At 39.1% G+C, this 20,598-nt stretch overlaps 1 protein-coding gene across 1 annotated transcript; it reads right to left on the bottom strand.

Moving 5' to 3' along the window:
* Positions 1-267: 267 nt before the first annotated feature.
* Positions 268-20,245, bottom strand: zgc:92360 (uncharacterized protein LOC436988 homolog). Its single transcript, XM_034884801.1, has 11 exons — positions 19,726-20,245; positions 17,466-17,596; positions 16,057-16,148; positions 13,927-14,009; positions 12,998-13,110; positions 11,453-11,599; positions 9,920-10,003; positions 7,973-8,035; positions 5,095-5,166; positions 1,718-1,949; positions 268-457 (listed from the first exon to the last, which is right to left on the bottom strand). Exons 1-11 carry the CDS (start codon positions 19,811-19,813, stop codon positions 429-431), a joined length of 1,134 nt encoding a protein of 377 aa, XP_034740692.1. The 5' UTR covers positions 19,814-20,245; the 3' UTR covers positions 268-428.
* Between the last annotated feature and the right edge of the window lie 353 nt (positions 20,246-20,598).

Here is a 20,598-nt window from a genome sequence, read left to right as displayed (position 1 = left end):
TGGCTGAATTAGCACTTTAATGCCTTTCTGTCACATACCGCAGTCAAATTCGCTGTGTTCATTTGGAAAGAATAACTGCACATGAGTAGGCACTGGTATTCACATTTCAAGCATGTTTAGAGGTTAAAAACAAGTTTAAAACGTGCCCTGTTTAAGCCTGTTGGGTGCAAAATCTAGCAGGAGGATAACTTTTGGTAGACACCACCGATTGTTTTCTGACAGCACTCCAAATTTACAAACTACATGTTGAAATCGACCGGAATTCTCCTTTAACAAAGAGCACCGTTGGAACTTGGAACAAGCTCCAATCTGACCATATCAGTGATAAAGGCTGAAGGCTGGTGCTCAGTGGCAGGACTGATGGTGGGTCCTCCTGTGGCAGATTGGTGATGGGATGAGAGGAGATGGTCCCACTGGCCTCTGGTCCATCAATGCCTGTGCCTGAACAAGGCTTCCACTTGAATACAAATCAAAGTTCAAAGTTAGAAAAAGTGCTCTGTTACCCATTTAGACAAATCACTTTGTATGGCTAATACAAAAGAGCCTTGGTATTAATGAATTTGAAGTTATTAACCCTTCCAATCCATTCTTGTCATTTGTATAATTGCATAAGTGTAGACTTTTATTGCAGTACATGAACCATTTTTTTTTTAATCGCAATGCTCTTCTGCAAGATGCAAAAATAAAAGTCAAGTGGATTTATTTTATAGCAGGAAGTTCAGGTATGTGCCGTACTAGTGGCACAGTTCTAGAGCTGCACATCTGGGTGGTTTTGAACAGAGCCCCTAAGGAGATATAACATAACTGTTTTTTCTTGTGTGCTCTAAATACTTTCTGGTGTGGACTCAAATGTATCCCATGCTCTAAAGAAACCAATCTAAGGCTAGAAAAATTATGCTTACAAAGTACTGCTAACCTTGTGTGGTTAAGTTTTTTTTCACATTCACATCCTGAGCATTAAATGAGTTGACAGCTGTATCATCTTAGAGTCATTTACATACACTTTTCTATTTAATTCCATTACATTTTGTACAAACATGCATGGTTCCTAGACAATGTATCCTACTGATTTTTGTGATCCCCTGGCATTTCATGTAGCACCACTAGAAGGTTGATATTAATGGTAAAGCAAGAAATGTCAAGAAAAATATTGGCAGCCCAACAGCATTAGCTTACGTTGCGGTAATTAGCTAATATTACTATATTATTACCTGCTCTGCATCAGCATCAGCCTGCTGATCGGGCAGCATAGTCCGACAGAGCAGTGACCGATCTTGACCCGAGCCCGACAGGCATTAGATATTAAGAATATAATATATATGCAAATTAAGATATTTATGTCCCGAGCCTGACACAGTTAAAATCTCATTTTTTTGTTATACTATGGACACATGTACGTTTGTGTGGAAAGCCCGCTTTTAATGGGCAGCTGTAGGAAGGCATTCGGAAACGTCAACAGATGAGTTCATCAGCGCACACGGGGGAACGAGCACGATGTTAATAAGCTGTTTAATTTAAAATGTTCAATGTGTTAAACCACTTAAAGTACCCTCCACAATTTTTTATGTCTAACTTAAGTTAAAAATGCATTTTTGTGGCTCGTTATTTACTCCCTTGTGCCCCGGTGGAGCAAGTAGCTATTTGATGTGAAGCTTTAATGTAATGTTCATTGTAAAGGCTTTAATGTTATGTAAAGGCTTAATGTTTGGATTCTTACTTGTGTACTCCTGAGGGGACATCACAGTGTTTATGACCGCATTGAAGTGTTTCAGCCAATCCTTCTGCTCACTCTCTGACTCGCAAGTAAACAGGAAGCCGCGATCAGGAGTTTCTATGGTGATGCCATGTTGCCAGGCGCCGTTGCAGTGGGTGCCAGCGGGCAAGCCGGGGGAGGCACTGTAACCGTGGTCCCTGTACCCCAAAAACACTTCACCTTTGGCAAAGGCGTCCTACAAACAAAGAAACACAGGTCAACTGAAAACTCCTGAATTCAGGGTACTGTGAAAAACAGAACTATTGCTTTGTTTAGTGCTACTAGCTCCCAAGCAGATGTTTTTAGCAGTGCTAGCTCTTGGGATGACAATGTCGGTCTGTTGGCTACTTGGTCGGTCCAGAGTGAAATATCTCAACAACCACTGGATGGATTGCCACCAAATTTTGTACATACATTGATGGTAAAAATAGGATTAATCCTATATACTGTGGTGATCCTAACACTTTGCGCATGAAATGCCATGAACCTTAGACATTCAGGGCTGCAACTAAAGATTATTTAATCATCGATACATCTTTTGGTTATTTTCTTGGTTCATTGATTTAAAGCCCAGCAGTGTCTGTTTTGAGTTTCTTTGTATATCAGTGAGACCCGGCTAAATAAACATTGTATCTACTAGACACAATGTACTGATGTACTATCTACCAGATCCACTGCGAATGCTTCACTTCAATCAGATTTTGAGTAGTTGCCAGACCAGTGGCCAGTCCACAAAGCATTCCAGGATGGGAAAAAAACGTGCTTTGGTTTATTAGCATTACTTTAAATCCGCTGCAAAATAACCCTGGGCAGAAACTTTTTTGGGTGGAATGCGTGTACGCTCAAAAGTTGTTTTAGTTGTGCAACAGAAAACTCAGATTGGACAGATAGTCTAGCTAGCTGTCTGGATTTACCCTGCAGAGATCTGAGGAGTCATAGTCCTCATGAATTGACCAGAGTTTGAAAGGGCAGAAAGGCGGAAGAGAAGGACACCGGAGCAATCCCGGGAGTGGAACATTGTGATCACAGACTAGTTTTTGATTAAATCAGATGTGACAAGTGATGTGACAACATCTGATTTGAAATCTGATACATTCTGGTGCTCCGGTCAGGATTTTTTGTGGCCAATCACTGATTGCTGGAAGCAGTATTTGTTGGTATCGATCACCAAGTTTATTTGAAGCATTCTATTTATTTTCTCATATATTTAACATATATTAATTTTAATAGTCAACAATGTATATGTATTAAAATTAACAGATTATAATGTATTGTGAACGGTTTACTTTTAATGATAGGAAACGTTCAACATTCTACTTCCTCTGTTAGAAACACACCTTAAACAGCGTTTATTGTTAACGAACACAAACTTAAAGTGTACTTAAATGTAAAGTGCAGAGCAAAGGAAACAAAACCACATATATTGGGATGTCAAGATAAAAAGGCATGAGGTGGAAAGTATTCTAGGCTTGTCCTCCTGCTGTAATAAACTGAAAATAGAAGTCATGACATAACAGTCACACATGTTTAGAGGATATATCAGTAATTGTTGAGCTTTTTGTCCTAGCTCAAAATCTAAAAATGTCATTTCAATCACTGCAGACGTTTTTCAGCCGTAGTAACAATTCTTCTCATGAGAAGTGCATCATCTGATTGGCCGATCTGATCGGCCTTTATGGGGACCACCGATCAAATTTAAAGCCTTTATTGGCCGATAGCAATCAGTGATCGATCAATCAGAGCACACTTACATTCTGGGAAAGTATAGGGGGTCGCCATGTCAAAATCACAGATCATGCAAGATAACGTCCAGAAAGCTTTTTAACTTAGGTATTTAATTGGGTACACTATTTTTCTTACTTAACATGCCTTCATAGAAGATGTCAAAAACTTAAAGACACTTCTGCACAAGTAACTTTTGCATGATATCCTATAAAACTATAAAAGTGCCAATTTGTCAAAAAGATACAGTTGAGTTATTTCACTGTCCTGGTGTAACGGAAAGGTGACAATATCTTATCGTCTAGAAGAAATCTAACTTACTTTGTTGTAAGCCAAGTGTGAAAACTTCCATAATGAGTGCACTACTGTATAGACAACATCAAATGTGCATAATTGAGTAATTATTCAAGTGATCAAGTTACACTTGCTTTGAGCTTCCTCCGCATATTCCCAGCCCGCTCTCAACTCCACTAGACTTTCTCTTCCTTTCATCTACCAGTCATTCTTGTCCAACACTCTCGGGGTTAGGTTGGACATTTCGGTCACCTATATTCATTGCACCTCTCCATTGAACTATTGCATCAGCGAGAATGTTGAGCTAATCTGGCTTGGTTATCTGATGTGCATGTAGCCAAGTCTTGGGAAATCTGAGCCAGCGCCTCTCAAGGCAAGTCTCTGAATGATAAGAGTGGAGCTGTTTTTATTGCAAGGACTCCCAATCTCACTTTTACAACGTCTCTGCCTTTCAAGCAAAGATATCAGAAAAATGAAGAACATGTCTACACGTAGAGTTGTCTGCAAAAGTGTCAAGTGTAGCTTTACAGGATGAACCTACTCTGCAGGTTTAGCATACCACTTCACTTTGAGGCAATCCACACTGCGAGGTCATGGCAATCTAAACCACGTATAATGACATTACGTATGAATGAAAGTACCTTTGATCACCCTCTTCCACTGAGTCATGGCTTCATATCCCCAACATTGTCTACTAAATCTAATTTGAATGATGAAAAAAAAAAAAAACTCCAACTGTTCATAGTGTTCATTTATCTTTATAGAGCAAAAAAGTACCATCAAGGCACTAAGTATGTTTTCATGCACACCAATATACCACTTTTATTCTGAATATGAAAATATTTTCTGAATTTGATCATCATTGGTCATGTAAACAGTATATTCCATTTGGATATTATAAATAAAGCCTTCTAATATAGCTTTTTTGTTGGATATTCTGGTATTATTCAGGTATTAGAGGCATTCTTTAGACATGTATACAGCGTATTGGGAATATCCATCTCAATCTGTGTTTTTACCGCAGTTTACGGCCTCTTGCTTGTCTACAGCTTATGCTCAGGTCTGTTGCTAAAGTTGCTGTACACAAACCAACCATATTCTCTTTCATTAGCCGTGTAAACAGCTTAGTCGGAAAACGGTCTCTTTTGGAATAAGGGCGAAAAACTGAATATTATGCACATGTTAACGTATACACTGATGTTGGTAGATTTTGATCAACAAAAGGAACCATAGTCCCTCAGGCAAGAATTAAAGTATTTAAAAATAAACAGACACCTATACGGAAGTGTTTTCTGATGTGTGTAGGCGTGTGAAAGATGCCATACCAGCAGGTCTTTGAAGTACATGAGTCGCCTCTGGTCGAGAGTGAACCAGCGTTTCTTGAAGCCTTCTGTGTGCTGTAGAGTTGACAGAGAAAGTCAGACATGAGGTGAGTGAGTCAGACAAACACAGACAGACAATGTCTCTACGGGAAACTGTAGAGACATAAAGCAGCATTGTTGTACCGAAGGAGGTGTCAGTCTTTTTTTTTTTTTAATTAAAAGTGTATCATATTATGGGAAAATGAAGGGTAATTTCCCAGTTTTTGGAGCCTTCATGTTTACATGATAGATGAAAACATGATGGGGGAATGACATGCAGGAAAGGGCCACAGGTTGGAGCTGAACCCACAGCCGCCGTGTTGAGGAGTAAACCTCCATATACTGTGTATGCACTCAATCTACCAAGTGAGCTAATCAAGCCACACAGATAATTTGTTTAACTGTTTCACTGTTTTATTCTTTTTATTCAAGTATTGAATCTCTTCATGATTATGATTTTTTTTTGTATTAGGAATTCAGATGTCAGAGTTTCCTGATTACTTTCTTTAAGACTGCCAGTTATTAAAGTGGCTGGGGTTGCAACTAATCATTGTCAATTATATTTTCAATTCATAATTCAGCATATAATGTCTAAAAAAAGCAAAACCAATCATGTAAATTGTTGACTATTTTGTAGAGGTAGATGGTGGAGGCTAATTGAGCACTAAACGTTAAAGTCAAAAAGGGCATTTTTGTTCTTTTTGCATTCTATCAAAGAATATGCAGCACCTTCTGAGAGTTTACTGAAATGCACAAGTAGCTAAAGCTCTGTTCAGAGTTGAGCTTCAAATAATAAGGATGCTTATGTCTCCCGACTGCTGCCAAATTAGCTTCATAAAAGTGTATAATTTTATCATTGTGGCATATGAACAACAGATTGCTCCCTTCTCAATTCGCCTAGTGACTCCTTCCACAAATATGTCTCATATGTGTATGAGGGAAATGAATTATGGCATCCATTTAGCAAAGCAGCCCAAAGCAGCAAGTTTGTGAGTCCTTTCATCTCTCAGCCTGACAGACGGAGATTAAACTGGGAGTCTGTGTCTGTCTGAAGACACAACCAGCTGTGTTCCTCAGTATCAGGTTGCTTGGTGTTGCCTGTGCAGGTGATTCTGTCTCAATCCGATGTGGGAAAGCACCTCCATGTGTTCACATTTGCCAATATAAAAGAATCGGTGCAAATGAGCAAAACTACATATATATATTCACAGATGGCTCTTTGTGATGTTGTTCTCTGCTTAATACCAACATACAATTGTGTTTCTTTGGACATTTGAAGGTTTGACAAGTTGATCCTCAGATAGAAGCCTTTCATTCCCTCTCAGACAGCCGGACAGTGAGGCGGGCAGGTAAGTCCTATCAGCTGTCAGTCAGCCTGTCAGGCAGCAGTGGAAAGCAGCCACACTGACAGCTGGGCTATATATTTTTTTCAGTAGTATCTCTGGTATTTTGGTATCTTATTTATTGTCTTATTGTTTGTATTTCTAGTATATTTCTTGTATATTCTGTATGTGTGTGGGTGAGTATGTGTGTATGTCCTTGTAACTTGCTGCTGTAACAGAGTCCTTTCACAGTTTGGAAATAATAAAATTAGTGCCGTCAAACCATAAAAATATTTATTCACGATAAATCACATTACTGTCATTGTTCTTGCAATTAAAATCACACATTTTTATCTATTCTAAATGTCCCTTTTATTTTTCTCATTTTAATGCTCTTATCAACATGGAAAAGTGGGTCGGCATGCGTTGTGCAAATGTTTTTTTTAATGACATATAGCCTACTGTAGTGTTCGATTTCACACTAACATTCTCACTTGGAGCAAATAATCTCTCACACAATGTAACACTGTCCATCAGTCAAGGGTGAAATAAAAACTTTGACAAGGGTAAGAGGCGAGAATTGGCATCAGCTGTGAGCTTGGCCTTCAAGTGGTATTTCAGACTGGACGTGCTGCGATGATCGCTCAGTTCAGAACGAAAAAACACACAGATCACTTTGGTCTTGTCAATGGAACCATTTGGCAACTTTTTAAAAGTAAACTTTCCATTCAGAATCCTAATGGCATCCATTTCAGCGTCTCACGCTTGCCATCCATTGAAATTGTAACGTTACTACTTAATTGCTGGCTCGCAAGCCCAAACAAGTGTGCGGGCCTGTTGTTTTGTTTCCAGTCTAGCAAGATCCGGTCTGGTATTGTAGTTTTTCTAACGTTACTAGTTGTTGGAACAGCATGTGTAAAAACTGCAAAGTTCGCTAGGCCAAAAAAAAACGTTAATCCCGCAATAAAAACTTGACGCTGTTAAAATTGGTTTTTGTTAACGCCGTTAATAACACGTTTTAACTGACATCACTAAATAAAATCCATCCATCCATGCGTATCATAGATACACCGTTTAATAGCAACTGGACAATGGTCTATCATAGAAAAGTCAATTCAACACCGTTCAAAAATGACTATCACCGCTGGCCCATAAAAACTTGTATACGTTTATTTCATATTATATCTCACTTAGTCTCCAGCACGATTTCAGTAATTACTATATTGTTCTTGGTTTTTACATGCAAAACATGGTTGGCAATTTGAGGTGGAATTTTTTACTATTAAAAAACATACACTTGGACATTTCCATGGCATGGCAGCTTCCATGGCATTGCAGCTTGACTTACAAGCACCCTCAGGTGTTTGTCCCATGTGTAAAGGGTTTGACATTGACTTAACTGACAAATTATGCTGGGACTACTTCTGTACCTCCAGTGTGTGTGTGTGTGTGTGTGTGTGTGGGTTTGTATGTGTGTATGTGTGTGTGAGTGTGAGTGTGAGTGTGTGTGTGTTACTTGCCCTGGGACCTGTCTTTTCCATGTATCCTTCCTTTAGAAAGTTCCGGGTTAGTTTGGGAACCAGCTGAAAACAACAAGCAAAGTGAAGAGATAAAGGCTGCGTCTCAGTTAGTTTTAAGTACCATGGACCCTACTCGCACTAAATGGGACAAACGTCACGTGGGTCTGGCTGCCCAAGAATTTCAAACCGACTGTCATGGTGGCTTGAACGGAACACAATTTTGTATTTTACAATTATAGTTTAGTGGAACATGTTTCTGAAAACATTTTAAGTGAGAAATATATAATTTCAGATCGACAAAGGTCAGTTGAAAAGAGTTTTGTCAGTAGAGCCGGACACTCCTCATTTGCATACAGGGAAGCGGGCTGTAAAATTGCGTTCACATGTGTTCTATTCGTCAAGTTCATCCCGCTTGTCATTTCCGGTAAGAGTTTTCACATAAGTGTTCATTTTGGGATAGTACTAACCATCAAAATTGGGCACTACAGCAGTAAGTGGTCACTGCCCATTAGCAGTGGACTGACGGAAGTATGCGGAATGAGCCTCAGCCAAGGAGTAACCAGTGCTGAATATCCATTTTGTAAGAAGTGCTCGCCAACATGTGCATTATTCCGGTAATGGGAGTTCTAACCACATCAATGTTAGTATCTCACTGGTGCATACATCCAACCAGTGCTATTATCATTTTACCCTCAGCAATAGAGCTGGGCGATATGGAAAAAAATCAAATATCACAATATTTCTGACCAAATACCTTGATATTGATACCGCAATGATATTGTAGTATTAATTTAAAAATCAGTCATTTTGCGACTGTAGGTCTAGTTATCTGCCTTTTTCAGTAATATAAGCATTATCTGGCAATGCCAGAGCGTAAGTCGGCCGGCGTTGCCATGGTTACACATCTCCAACCAGCAAGGAGGCTTTCAGGAAGTGACGCTGAATATGACCAACATAGTGCGTTTGAAAAAGATGTAAGCTACTGTTAATTTACCCAAAAGTATGATGAGCAATACTGAACATGTTGAGTGTATATAGTGCATAGTAGGAGATTTTGGACACCACACATACACTGTGAGAAAAAAATTATGAATGAAATTCTGGAGCCGCGAGCTGCAGAATAAGCTCAATTCTGCTCACGAGTACATTGACCAACTGAAAATGAAGGTGCACGGCCTGGAGGACTTATTGAGCCAATCCCAGGTTGAAAGGGAGAACTTCTGTCACATGAACCCTGAGAAGAAGGTCCAAGTCTGCCGTTTGGAGGAGCTTCTACATAACTGGGCAACAAATTTAAGAGTAGAAAGTTATTTTTGGGAAGTCTAGGGGGAATTATTTTGTTCAAAGTTTGGTTTCAAAGTCAAGCTCTGTTTGTACCTTCCTGTAAAACATGAAACTTCTTGTGAAAATACATTTATACTATTAATTACTAATGTCTGACATTTTGATTTTGGAAATGCTGTCACTGTGTAAAAAAGTGTAAATCGCTCTACAAGCATGTGTACTGTATGTACTGATGATATGGGGAAAATCAAAAATTAAGATCACTTTTTACCAATCACCTCAATATTGATATCGCGACAAAATGTAGGGTTGACTAATGGTGCTTTCACAAAATATTTAAACAATGAGATTTTTGTTAAATAATCATCAGTAATGTAGAAATAATGACTAAGTGGCTTAAGGAAAATAATAGAACAGTAACAACAAACTGCCAAGTTCAGAAAATTACATAACTTTACAGTAATAGAGACTTCAAAACCAGGAAAGAGAACACTTAAGCCATATTACAATATCCAAAATCTAAGACTATATCTAGTCTCATATCACAATATCGATATAATATCAATATATAATTGCCTAGCTCTACTCAGCAATCATCGACAGGAGGTATCACTTTTTAAAGACTTGCAAGATGTGTGTGCAAGTGAGTTTGTGTGTGCTCACCTCAGCATCTGAAGCCCCAGGAAAGGCCACCTTTAAATAGTGAAGCTGAACTGCACGGATTGTATTAAACCAGTCTACGATCTCCTGATGAAGACAGAAAGAGGGTGAGACAGGAGAAAGGAAAGAGAGTCTTTGATGAGTTATTCCTGGGATTACTGTTGTTCCCCTCCATCATTTAGCAAGAAAACACTAGAGGTTTTGGAAGGAAACTACTGCAGTGGCTGACGGGCAGGATGGGTAGCGCCAGTTTGTGTTTTTAATTTTAAATGAGCATCTTTTTACTTTTAGTTGAGTAGATTTTTATACCAATAATTTAGCTTGTATTCATGTAAGAGCTGCATTGATTCATTTCATTTATTCAGTGTTTTCATTTTTATCAGAGAATACATTTCATTGTTTTGTAACAAGTTTTTTTGGGTGATTCTAAGGCACTGTTCCCTTAATGAAATCAAACTTAAAAAACCAAGATCCCACATTGAAAATTCAATAGAATTTGCCATGTGTGTAAAATTAAATATTGTAAACATCAGAAATGGGAAAATAAAAAACATATTTAGCTTTGTTGAGTTGAGTAACAAAATGATTTTGATGCTGTGTTTGAGTCTCAGATATTGAACACTGAACTTTTCCACATATTTCAATGTGTATGTATGAACGACCCAAAATTATTGATGTTAAGCTTGAATGTTATCTGCAAATGGATTCCATTAGCCGCCACAATTGGTAAAGATGGTTTGAAAAGGTTTGGAGACTCGCCCACAACAACACAAAGCAGATAGTGTCAACACATGCCTGTCCCTTCATGTGATGGATGATAAAAAATATGCGAGTGGCAACTTATGCTGCAATTTAAAGGACAATTCCTGCGCAAAATGGAACCTAGTGGTTGCTAACACATGGGTACCTAGTCGACCGTTCTCTGGGATATGTTTTCATTCTAATTGAATGTGACCAGTTTTAGCACAAACCGCTAATTAGCTTATAACTCTAGTAGTCCGTGCACCAATAAAGTAAAAAGAAATAGCTATTTCTGTACCACTAACAAGGCTCAAAATATTACCACACTTCCACAGTAGCATAATGAGGGTCCCTACATGTAACAACAAAAGCAGTGCTTGAGCCATATACTGGTTGCACGGGGTTAGTGGTTCCACTGGTCATGTCTGTTTACCCAAGATGGCGCCTGCCTGTATAAGTGAACTGTACAGTCTTTATCAACTTTATATATGCTTTTAATAAACTGTCTGTACACTTTTAAAGTTCTCAATGCTTCGTTTTAGCCTGGTTAGTGGTAGAGAAATAGTGGTTTCTTTTTACTTTAGCATGCCCCGACCACTAGCGTTACAAGCTAATTAGCGGTTTGCACTAAAACTGATCACATTTGATTATCATGAAAACATCTTCCAGAGAACGGTTGACTCGGTACCCATGGGTTATTAACCCCTAGGTTCATTTTGAGCCGGAATTGTCCTTTAAGTCAATTAATGTTAGGAAAATAAAGAGATAAGGAACACACACACAAGCTATGCAGACCTTTCCGCTATCGTGGTAGATGAAGATGTTGCGGGTGCTGTAGTCTTTGAGGTAGGTGATCTGCAGGCCGTTGGGGTTTCCTATCTTCTCAGGTTGGAAGGTTGCGTTGATGGTGTCCACCTTAATTACTGCTTTGGGCTCCTTAGCCTGCAGGAGAGAGGGAGGAGAGGAGGAGTTGTTTTCAGTTTGTCAACAGGATTAAAAAAATACTGGCACCAATTTCCATTAAACTTAGTGGAACGGTGTAAAGAAAGGTCCCACTCAATTTTGAAATCACGGGGCCGATTGTATTAAACGCCCTGGTATCAGATCGGTTCTCGTATGGGCCAATACGCAAGTTCAGGTATTGGAATCAAAATCGGGAAGGAAAAAAATGATACCAGAACATCTCCAGTATCAAGGCTTGGGGCCAAATGCGCTCTTTCTGACCATGACAATAATATCTAGAGCAATTATCTACATATCAGCCTGCATCGCTGATAACTGTAGTGCCTGAGACCAACACTAATCCCAGCAAACCTGATTGTGGTAGCTGTGCTTTCATCTCTCCTGACTTGAATGTCAATGGGAAAAGAATCTATCTGTGTGTACCTTCTGCCCTTGACCTTAACGGAAAACTGACACCGCCATGACTTTTTCACAAGATATTTGACAACTGATTAGAGTTTATGCTTTTCTGTCATTGGGTGCATTGATTCTCACAGCATTAAAAAAAAAAAGGGAAAGTGAGACAAATTTGCTAAGAAGCCAGCAGGCTGTTACTTGAGTCTGAATATTTTACACACCACAAGGCTCTTCTGAAACCAAAGAAAAAGCTGAAGCACTGGAGAGACATCTTCCCTTTTTTTCCACTGCATTAACTCTATGAGGATGTTTTGTTTTGTTGTTTGCTATAGCAGGATCACCAGGTGAATACCAAAAGGGGTGGGGGGGAGGGTGTTAAAGGGGTTAAAGGACATATGTATGCCAAAACAAATACACTGGAGAACCATATACAAAAATAAGTCTGTTTTTCTAGTATTTTTAAGAATATTATTTTCAGTTCCCAGTTATCCCAAAGAACTCCCACTGCTTCCAGCCAGAATTAGTTTGGGTGGTGTACAGCTCAGTGAATCAGCCACACTGTCAGAGGACAGAATGCTGGTTGAGCTTGTCTGAGCATGCTCACACACAGCAGAAGGAACAGGTACAGATACTCTTTGTAGGCTTTTGGTAGGTATGTATGACTATAAAGTGTGTTATAAACTGTGTGTATGTGTAAAAGTACTGCAGCACATAATTTGGGGGTGTTGTCTACACAGCATTTATTTTCTTTAAAGTGCTCTCTAATTAAGGTATTTGTGTTGTGGTTCCGTGTGTGTGTGTGTGTGTGTGAGGGTGTGTGTGGGTGTCGCACATATGCTGGAAGCGTTCAAACAAGACTAATTAGAACACTGTCTAACTACAGTAGGTCACTGGCGTCTGAGAGAAATGCTTTTTGTGTAAAAAGCTGTGTGTTTAGCTGCATGTGGCAACTTAAAGTCTAATTAAAAAGATGTTGCTTACGTCAAATTTGGTCAAATACTTCAGAGTCCCCTCCCTCTCTGAGAGGATGAATCGCCTGCTGAGGAACTGCCCGTTGTCCCGCCCCTTCTTCATCAACATGCCATCTTTAGTTCCTGCGGGAAACCAACAATAGGGCTCAACAGTGTGGTTCACAAAGTAAAAATCCCATTTATTTCCTCCATAAGGATTGTGATTATTAGCTATGTAAACAATCCAAGAAAGACTGACCACAAGCTCTGAGGTTGTGAATAAAAGTTTCTGCACCTTCAGAAGTTAGAAGTCCATATGAAATAGGGCAGCACAACATGAGGAACATATTGGATTGCGTTTATTTTGACTGATATAGCGATTGCGATATGATTCACGATATTCAAAGGAATTATCATTTTGGTATCATTATTCTCTTTTTCAGTGAAAAAAATGTGGTAAACAAATTTAAAATAATTTTAATGTGATTTTTGCAAGGATTTGTTCCAAACAAAGCCTTTTTCTTTAGTCCGTAGGGTACAATTTGTAGGATGGAATGTGTCTGCAGCACCACAATACTTGGTTTGACACATATTTTGCCTTCACAAATATTGCACCCCCTGCAATTTGATCGATGGAAGTCACTGTTCTCACCATTGCATGTTAACGCAAAACGACATACCACTGAAGTTCATAATTCCTAAGTTTCTGTTCATAGTCTTGTACATCAAATGTTTCATGGTCACGATTAATCTTGGAGCTTTTTGGCTTGGATCCAGACTTAAAAACATTTACATACGCTTTTAATAAAACATCATTGGAGAATTTGAATGGGGAAAAAAGAACAGCTCCGGAACCAGAGCCGTTCAAAAAAGTGGGCGGTCACTGTTGAGCTCTATAGGTAATGAATGAGCATGAATGCCTTTTTGTGTGTGCATGCATGTGTGTGTGCACACACTCACCTTCCTCATATATCAACCTCTTCCCAGGCTCAGAGAACTCCTTCCTCTCGTACTTTGCTCGAATCCACTGCTCCCTCAACGTCCTGAACACACAACAAACCAATGAAATGTCAATAGAGCTAGCTTGTAAAATAGTACCAGCTGATTTTAGACTAAAAGATATCTTGCAAACGTGGTAAATGAGAAACAGACTGGGTTGGAAGTGAAGGCTGATACTCAAAACTGGGAAGGGCTATTCTGCTCAAGTAGATCAGTAAATTTGCTTACATTTTCTAAAGCACATTTACCGCCTATTTCAGTAAAAGTCTAACGCTTTATAAACATTTTATAAATGTGCAAAATAAGTATGAAGTAAATACAATTTCAAACATAATCCTCATTCAATGTGCATAGGTTTACAGACTGAAATGTGGGTTTACAATTTAGCACTTACTTTAGTTGATTATGATCAAGTTAGCTAGACTCTTGCAAGCTAGCCCAGCTGGTAAGCTAACAGCAAACATACTAATATCTGTGGGTATTTGAATTGTAACGCTTTAAAATCACACAATTCAGAAATGTATGCTTGAAAATATATTTAGTAGGGGAAAATTCTAAAATATATCAACTTTTCAACCACTTTTCAATCATGTTTGCTATAAGCTGTTCAACTAACTAGCTAGCAAAGCTAACAACCCTGCACCAGAATCCAAGAGAAATAAAGCTACTATGTCAAAGAACCTTAGTAAAAAATTATTTGTAAGTCATGACCAGCACCCATTATGTATCATCACTTAAATTATCTTCTGCAACTGTGTTTTTTTTAAACAGACACTTAACTATAGGTCCACATATTTCTACCATGAATTCAATTCTGAAAAAAACTCATGTCTTATGTCATGTCTGGGTTGACCTGATACCTTACACAAGTTTTAGTAGAAAAACATAGAAACTATTTTATTTAAAACCCTTAAGTGATCACACACTTGGGTCAGGATTAAAACACAATCCGAAGAAATTCTATTCTTTGTCGACAAATCATTTTCTTATGCTCATGTCGCATGTGTGTTTGATCCTAATTTGACTCTTAGAGCAGAAAGACTTTCTCTGTCTGAGGCCAATAAAAATCCAGAGTTGAATCCAACTGATTTAGCTCTATTCATAACGTGAACCAAGAAGGAATCTCTCTCTCACCCACCTTTAGCTGCACCAGTCTTTATTACAAATCATCAAAGAAGGTGCTACATGTGTGTATAACTGTGCTTGTGTATGTGTGAAGAAAGGGCGTGGAGATTTGAGCTGTCCTCAGGCAAATATTTACAGATACAGTGGTGAGCTACTCCTTCCATTCAAAACACGCACTACATTTTTTAGTCAGACAAAGACATTTCCAACAAGTGGCTTAAACGTGGCTGTGGCTGCTTCTGTATCATTGTATGCCACATGAAAAGGTTTGCTCTTTTTCCAAAAAACTCCGGCTGCTTCACATTGATACAATTCTAAACCTTCCTGTCTGGAAGCTGCCCCGTGCAGCTGCATTAACACACTACGAGACAGTCAGAGTGTGTCTGCAGATAATCTGGAGGCGGCCAAAGAGAATGCATCTCTCCAGCAAAGAAGACCTTCAACAATAAACATTTCAGAAATGCTTTTTTTTTTTTTATTGTGTTGGTTTTGCTTTGACTTTTATTCTCTCAATATGGCTATGTAATAAAAAAATGTGTCCTATTCAAATAGGGCTTGCACATCAGTAATGCTGAGTATTGTACCGGTACCAATACCGTGACTTCGACACAGGATCCTAAAAGCTACATTTTCAATACTAACTTTGTAAAACAAAAGAAATCCATTACACATATGGTAAAAATCTTTTTATTTGTTTTTCAGCTACTACTACGTGAGCCCCGTCTCTGTACACAACATTGACTTTTTCCTGCCTGCCTGACCTGTAAAGTTGGACAGCCAATTCTTTAAAACTAGCTCATTTCTGCATGCAAACACACAGAGATGCACATGCACAAACAAAAACAGGAAACCTCCATCTATGGATAACCATGATAACACACACTGATATGTTTGGTGTTTAAAACAGATTATGTATAAAGCTTTGCATGTTTTTATGTATGTATGTGTGTTTCTATGGTTACTCACTGGCCATCTTTGTGGGTTGGTTTGTAGTAGTAAACCGGAACTGCGGCCTCATATTTCCTCTTCATCAGCTCGTTACCATTCTCCGCCATGAACTAACAAAACACACACATAAAATGAGACTATTTTAAGGATGAATGACACCTTAACACCTTTACATTTAGACTTTTGAATCGGCTCAACCGGTAAACAAAGTCAACACAAATAAAATCTCTATTGGTGAAATAAACTAGTAAATCAAAGAGCTGAGATGCAAAACATATTTTAGATAACGATGTGAAAAGTAGCAACATTATTCATCTGTTTTATGTGAATCCCATTTACAGTGTCAGGAATGACCTGGGCAACAATGTGAGGTCATAACTATTGAAATAATTGATATGCACTTTATTCTTTTTGAACAAATACAGAATTTTGTAAACTTGTTGCACAATTTCTCTACAAACTTATAGTAACAGTGAATGTTTGGATACAGTTAGTCAGGCATAGAGTAACCCCCATAAAACTATGAGTGTCATGTAAATGTAGGCTACAGTTTTGAACTAGTCTATATTCTTAATGTTCCACTTCTGGGATTGCTCCATTGCAGAAAATCCGCCAGATTTCACTCATTTAGGCCGAATGTCCGTTACCTTTCTTTTCCTTTGTGTTGGCATTTTAAAATCTGGTGGATTTCTGAGGAATATGGTTAACAGTTCCTCAGATCTCTGCAGGGTAAATCCAGACAGCTAGCCAGACTATCTTTAGACTAAAACAACTTTTAAATGTCCACCAAAACCTTCCTTCCAAACCAATTATGCAGCAGCAGCACTACTTTTCTCTGGTGCTGAGCCCCGCCCAAGTTGATTGTGATTGGTTTGATGAAATACAACTAAACTGGAGCAAGATTTCCTCCCATCCCCAAACGCTGTGTGGAGTAGCCAAACCGTCTCTGGCGCACTGAAGAAGGTCTGAGCCTAACCCTTTTTTCAAATTATCATACCAATTTAATGCAGGGAGTACAACCCTTCCAACCCAGTGAACTGTTACTTTGACGGACAAAAAAAGATCTTTGAGGTTAAAAATCTTGTTTATTGAGGCTATCCTTATCCCCAGGCTCAATAAACAGGACGGATCAAATTTAAATAATAAAATAAAATAAAATAACAGATCAACACAAAACAACCAAGTAGTCTACAATACAAAGAACAAGGGGCATAGCACAAAATTCTGGGCCCTGTAGTAAGGAATTCTCTGTATGGGCTCCTCTCCGCATCCACAGCTATTCATTCTAGCATCTTTACTCGCTATGTTTTGGGTTTTAAGCGGACACTGAAAAGTTGGCTTGAATCCTCGCACTATTTAAAATAATAGAGGGAGTTTGCAACTTTTAATACAATACCTTGGCCCATTATAAGGTGCTGCTGTCTCACCTGCACCTCGTGGTCCTCCCAGTGGGAAAGGGTCAGAGACTTGACCTTGCTGATGGCGGGGATGTTGCGGTGGATCCCAGAGCAGGCCAAGCAGATGAACACCCCCAGGGAGCAGGAGCCCCACCCGGGATCTGCAGAGAGGAAGACGGAGAGAACAAATGCAGTACGGCGGATGGATAAATGAAAATAAGACATGGTGTGGTAGGTATGGAGTTACAGAGAGAGAGAAAAAAAACTGATTGAAAGATTATTAAATCTGAGGAGGTCAAGAAATAGCTTGCATGTTTTGTATGGATAAATATTACAGTAAGGCTGCAACTAAGGATTATTTATTTTATTTATTTAGTATTTTAGATGAATTAGTCCAAACAATTTGTTAACCTAATAAATGCTCAAAAATAGTGAAACATGAGTACCACAAATTCTGAGACCCAAAGGTACAGTCTACAGTCAGAAGAAATTATTACAGTTTGATTATGTATAATAGACATATTTGGCTTCATGGAAAACCAAGACGAGCAGCAGGGCAACGTCACATAGCTACTGCATGCTTATACTCACCTCCAACCAATTTTCCGAGGGAAACCTTAAACCCACTTCCTTTTACTGGTTTTCTCAAACCAACATACCAAAGGACAAAGCTGTATAATACATAATATATAATAAAAGATATGCATTCAGAGGAGTCTTACTGTGACAGCAAAACACATACAGAACAAACAGCCAATAAAATAAGACAAAGAAGCAAACGGTATTTAAAGTGCTCATATTATGCTTTTTGGCGTTTCCCTTTCCTTTATTTTGTTAGACATCTTTTTTGTGCATGTTATAGGTTAACAAAGTGAAAAAGCCCAAAGGGACTTACAATCTTCAACAGAAAACACTGTTCACAAAACAGCTCTGTTGTAGTCCAGTCCTTACTTCCGAGACAAACGTGCGTCACTTTGTAACACACGGTACAATGCTCGCGTAGCTGCTAGCATGGCACTCCCTCATACTCCGCTTCTGACTGGCTAGTAGTCCTCACCTAGCTACTGCACATGTGCAACTCCCTACAAAGATGGAACAGAAGTGACATGCCTCACTCTGCAGCTAAAACGGAGAGCTCAACACCCAGGGTGAAAAGGGGAGCTGCTGCAATGTGCAATACCACAAAAACATGGTGTTTTCTGAAAACTAAACCACATACAGCTATTCTAGTACAAACTCTAAATAAAATTAAGAACCTGAAAATGAGCATAATATGAGCAATTTAAATCACATACACATAAAAATGTGTAGGATAACATTCTATGTTGAATTTAATCTAAATATTAGCCTCCAGATAAATAATTAACGCGTAAATTGATTGTACATTAGCCAAGTCATATTTCCTTAAAATGGAAAGTAAAACTGAAAGAACCTTACTATAAAATAATATTTCCCCCCCACATTCCTTAGCAATTAACCAAAGGCAGCATGGAGTATGTTATAACTCATTCAGCTTTATGCAACAGTTCACTTGTATTCATATTCATTGTGTATTTCTAATTAATGTTAAATATGTGTGAATGTGTAAATGTGTGCACCTTTCACAAAGGCAAATTACACTAAAGTTTTACTTACTGTGGCAATATATCCTTTTCTGATTCTGAACTTTATGAAGTTTATGACAGTGATTTCTTTGGGTAAAATAATCAGACTAAAAAAGATTTACAATTAAGGTTTGGGGAATACAATACATTTTACGCAGTTTGTAGCCAGCATTAAACCCATTTAAACTCAAATTCACTTCTTCAGTTAACTGCTTTGCCTTTGTAGGGCAGTAGCTACATTTCCTATAAGCTACCTACAATTAATGAGCTCAGTGTAAGGACTTAAGGAGAAGAGCTAAAGGATCTCAAAGAGGGCCTTTGCAAGCAAGTGTGTGTGGGAGTGTACAAGCCCTTCACTTTGCTTGCCGAGACTTGTAGATTGAAGATTTGAAGATTCTTCTGTTGCAGCCTCCAACACAACATACTAAAAGACTTCACCTGTGCTGGCTGCTACCTGCAAATAGCCACATCCAGGAAGGCCCTTCTCTCTACATCCCTAACTCACCCTGCCACACATTTAAGGTCAGAAACTAAGACACGAGAGAGTGTTTGACACGTTCAGCGTTGTGTTCCAACTAGCATGAAGTCTACCTTTACTACCGTGTTGGCACAGGTAAATGCTAGGCACCTCCTGCACGTTACATCCCAGCAACTAGGCTATGTTGCCTAATGTTTTTTGAACTTACCTGGGGCGCCGCAGTCTGCGCAAGCGTCATTTTCAGGGTTTTGCAGGATCTCCCTCAATGCTCGCGTTGCTCTCTCATTTGACGACATTTCAGTTTTCAGATTCCTCCGCTTTTAGAGCGAGATAAAGCGAGGGAGGGAGGGTGGGAGAGAGATAGAGAGAGATGGGTGAGGGCGCCGTACAACCCCAAAAGGCAGCTAAGGTGTGTCTCCTCGGACTCGACTCCCCCACGTGAGTCCTTTGGGCTAGCTAACGGGCTGCGGACAAGTCCTCACAGGTATGCCTCCTCAGCACAAGCGAGGTGTGCCTCCGGCCGAAGAAAAATCAATTCAAGGCCCTTTTTAAAAAGTTTTCCCGGAAATGTCCATTCTCTTTTTTTTTTATAGGCTACCGCGGCCCTAGAAGAAGCCAGTAATGACACCCTTCAGAGGACCTGAGAGGCGCGTGCTGCTGAACTCTGAAACCGAATCACCGCACTCGCCCCGGTCTGCCTGTGCGGAGGGGAGGTGTGTTTGAGCAGGAATGAAACCGACTGAAACCCTACACTAGGAAGTGAAATGCGGTTGTTCAAACTTTTTTTTTTTTAGATGTTCAAAACAGTCTGTGGTTCAAACGTGCTTTGCCGCATGGTTAGAGATTAGGTAATTACACACATCGCTCCGGCGTCAAGTGCGCATGCAAATGTCACCTTCTTATCTGTAAGGATCATTTTGGAAAGCATAATGATAACGTTAACGTGGACAGGTCACATCATTGAACTGACCTTTAGAAAGACTTGACCCTTTGACATTAGCAGATTAATGAAAACTGTAGCATGTGTCCTCGAAGTTTGTGAATTCTTTTAGGCATATTACTATACGTCATTTGGGGTTCA

This window comes from Etheostoma cragini, chromosome 2, assembly GCF_013103735.1.
Source record: "Etheostoma cragini isolate CJK2018 chromosome 2, CSU_Ecrag_1.0, whole genome shotgun sequence".
Classification (NCBI taxonomy): Eukaryota; Metazoa; Chordata; class Actinopteri; order Perciformes; family Percidae; genus Etheostoma; species Etheostoma cragini.
Note: the sequence above shows the minus strand (reverse complement) of the source record. Positions and strands in the feature narration are given on the sequence as shown.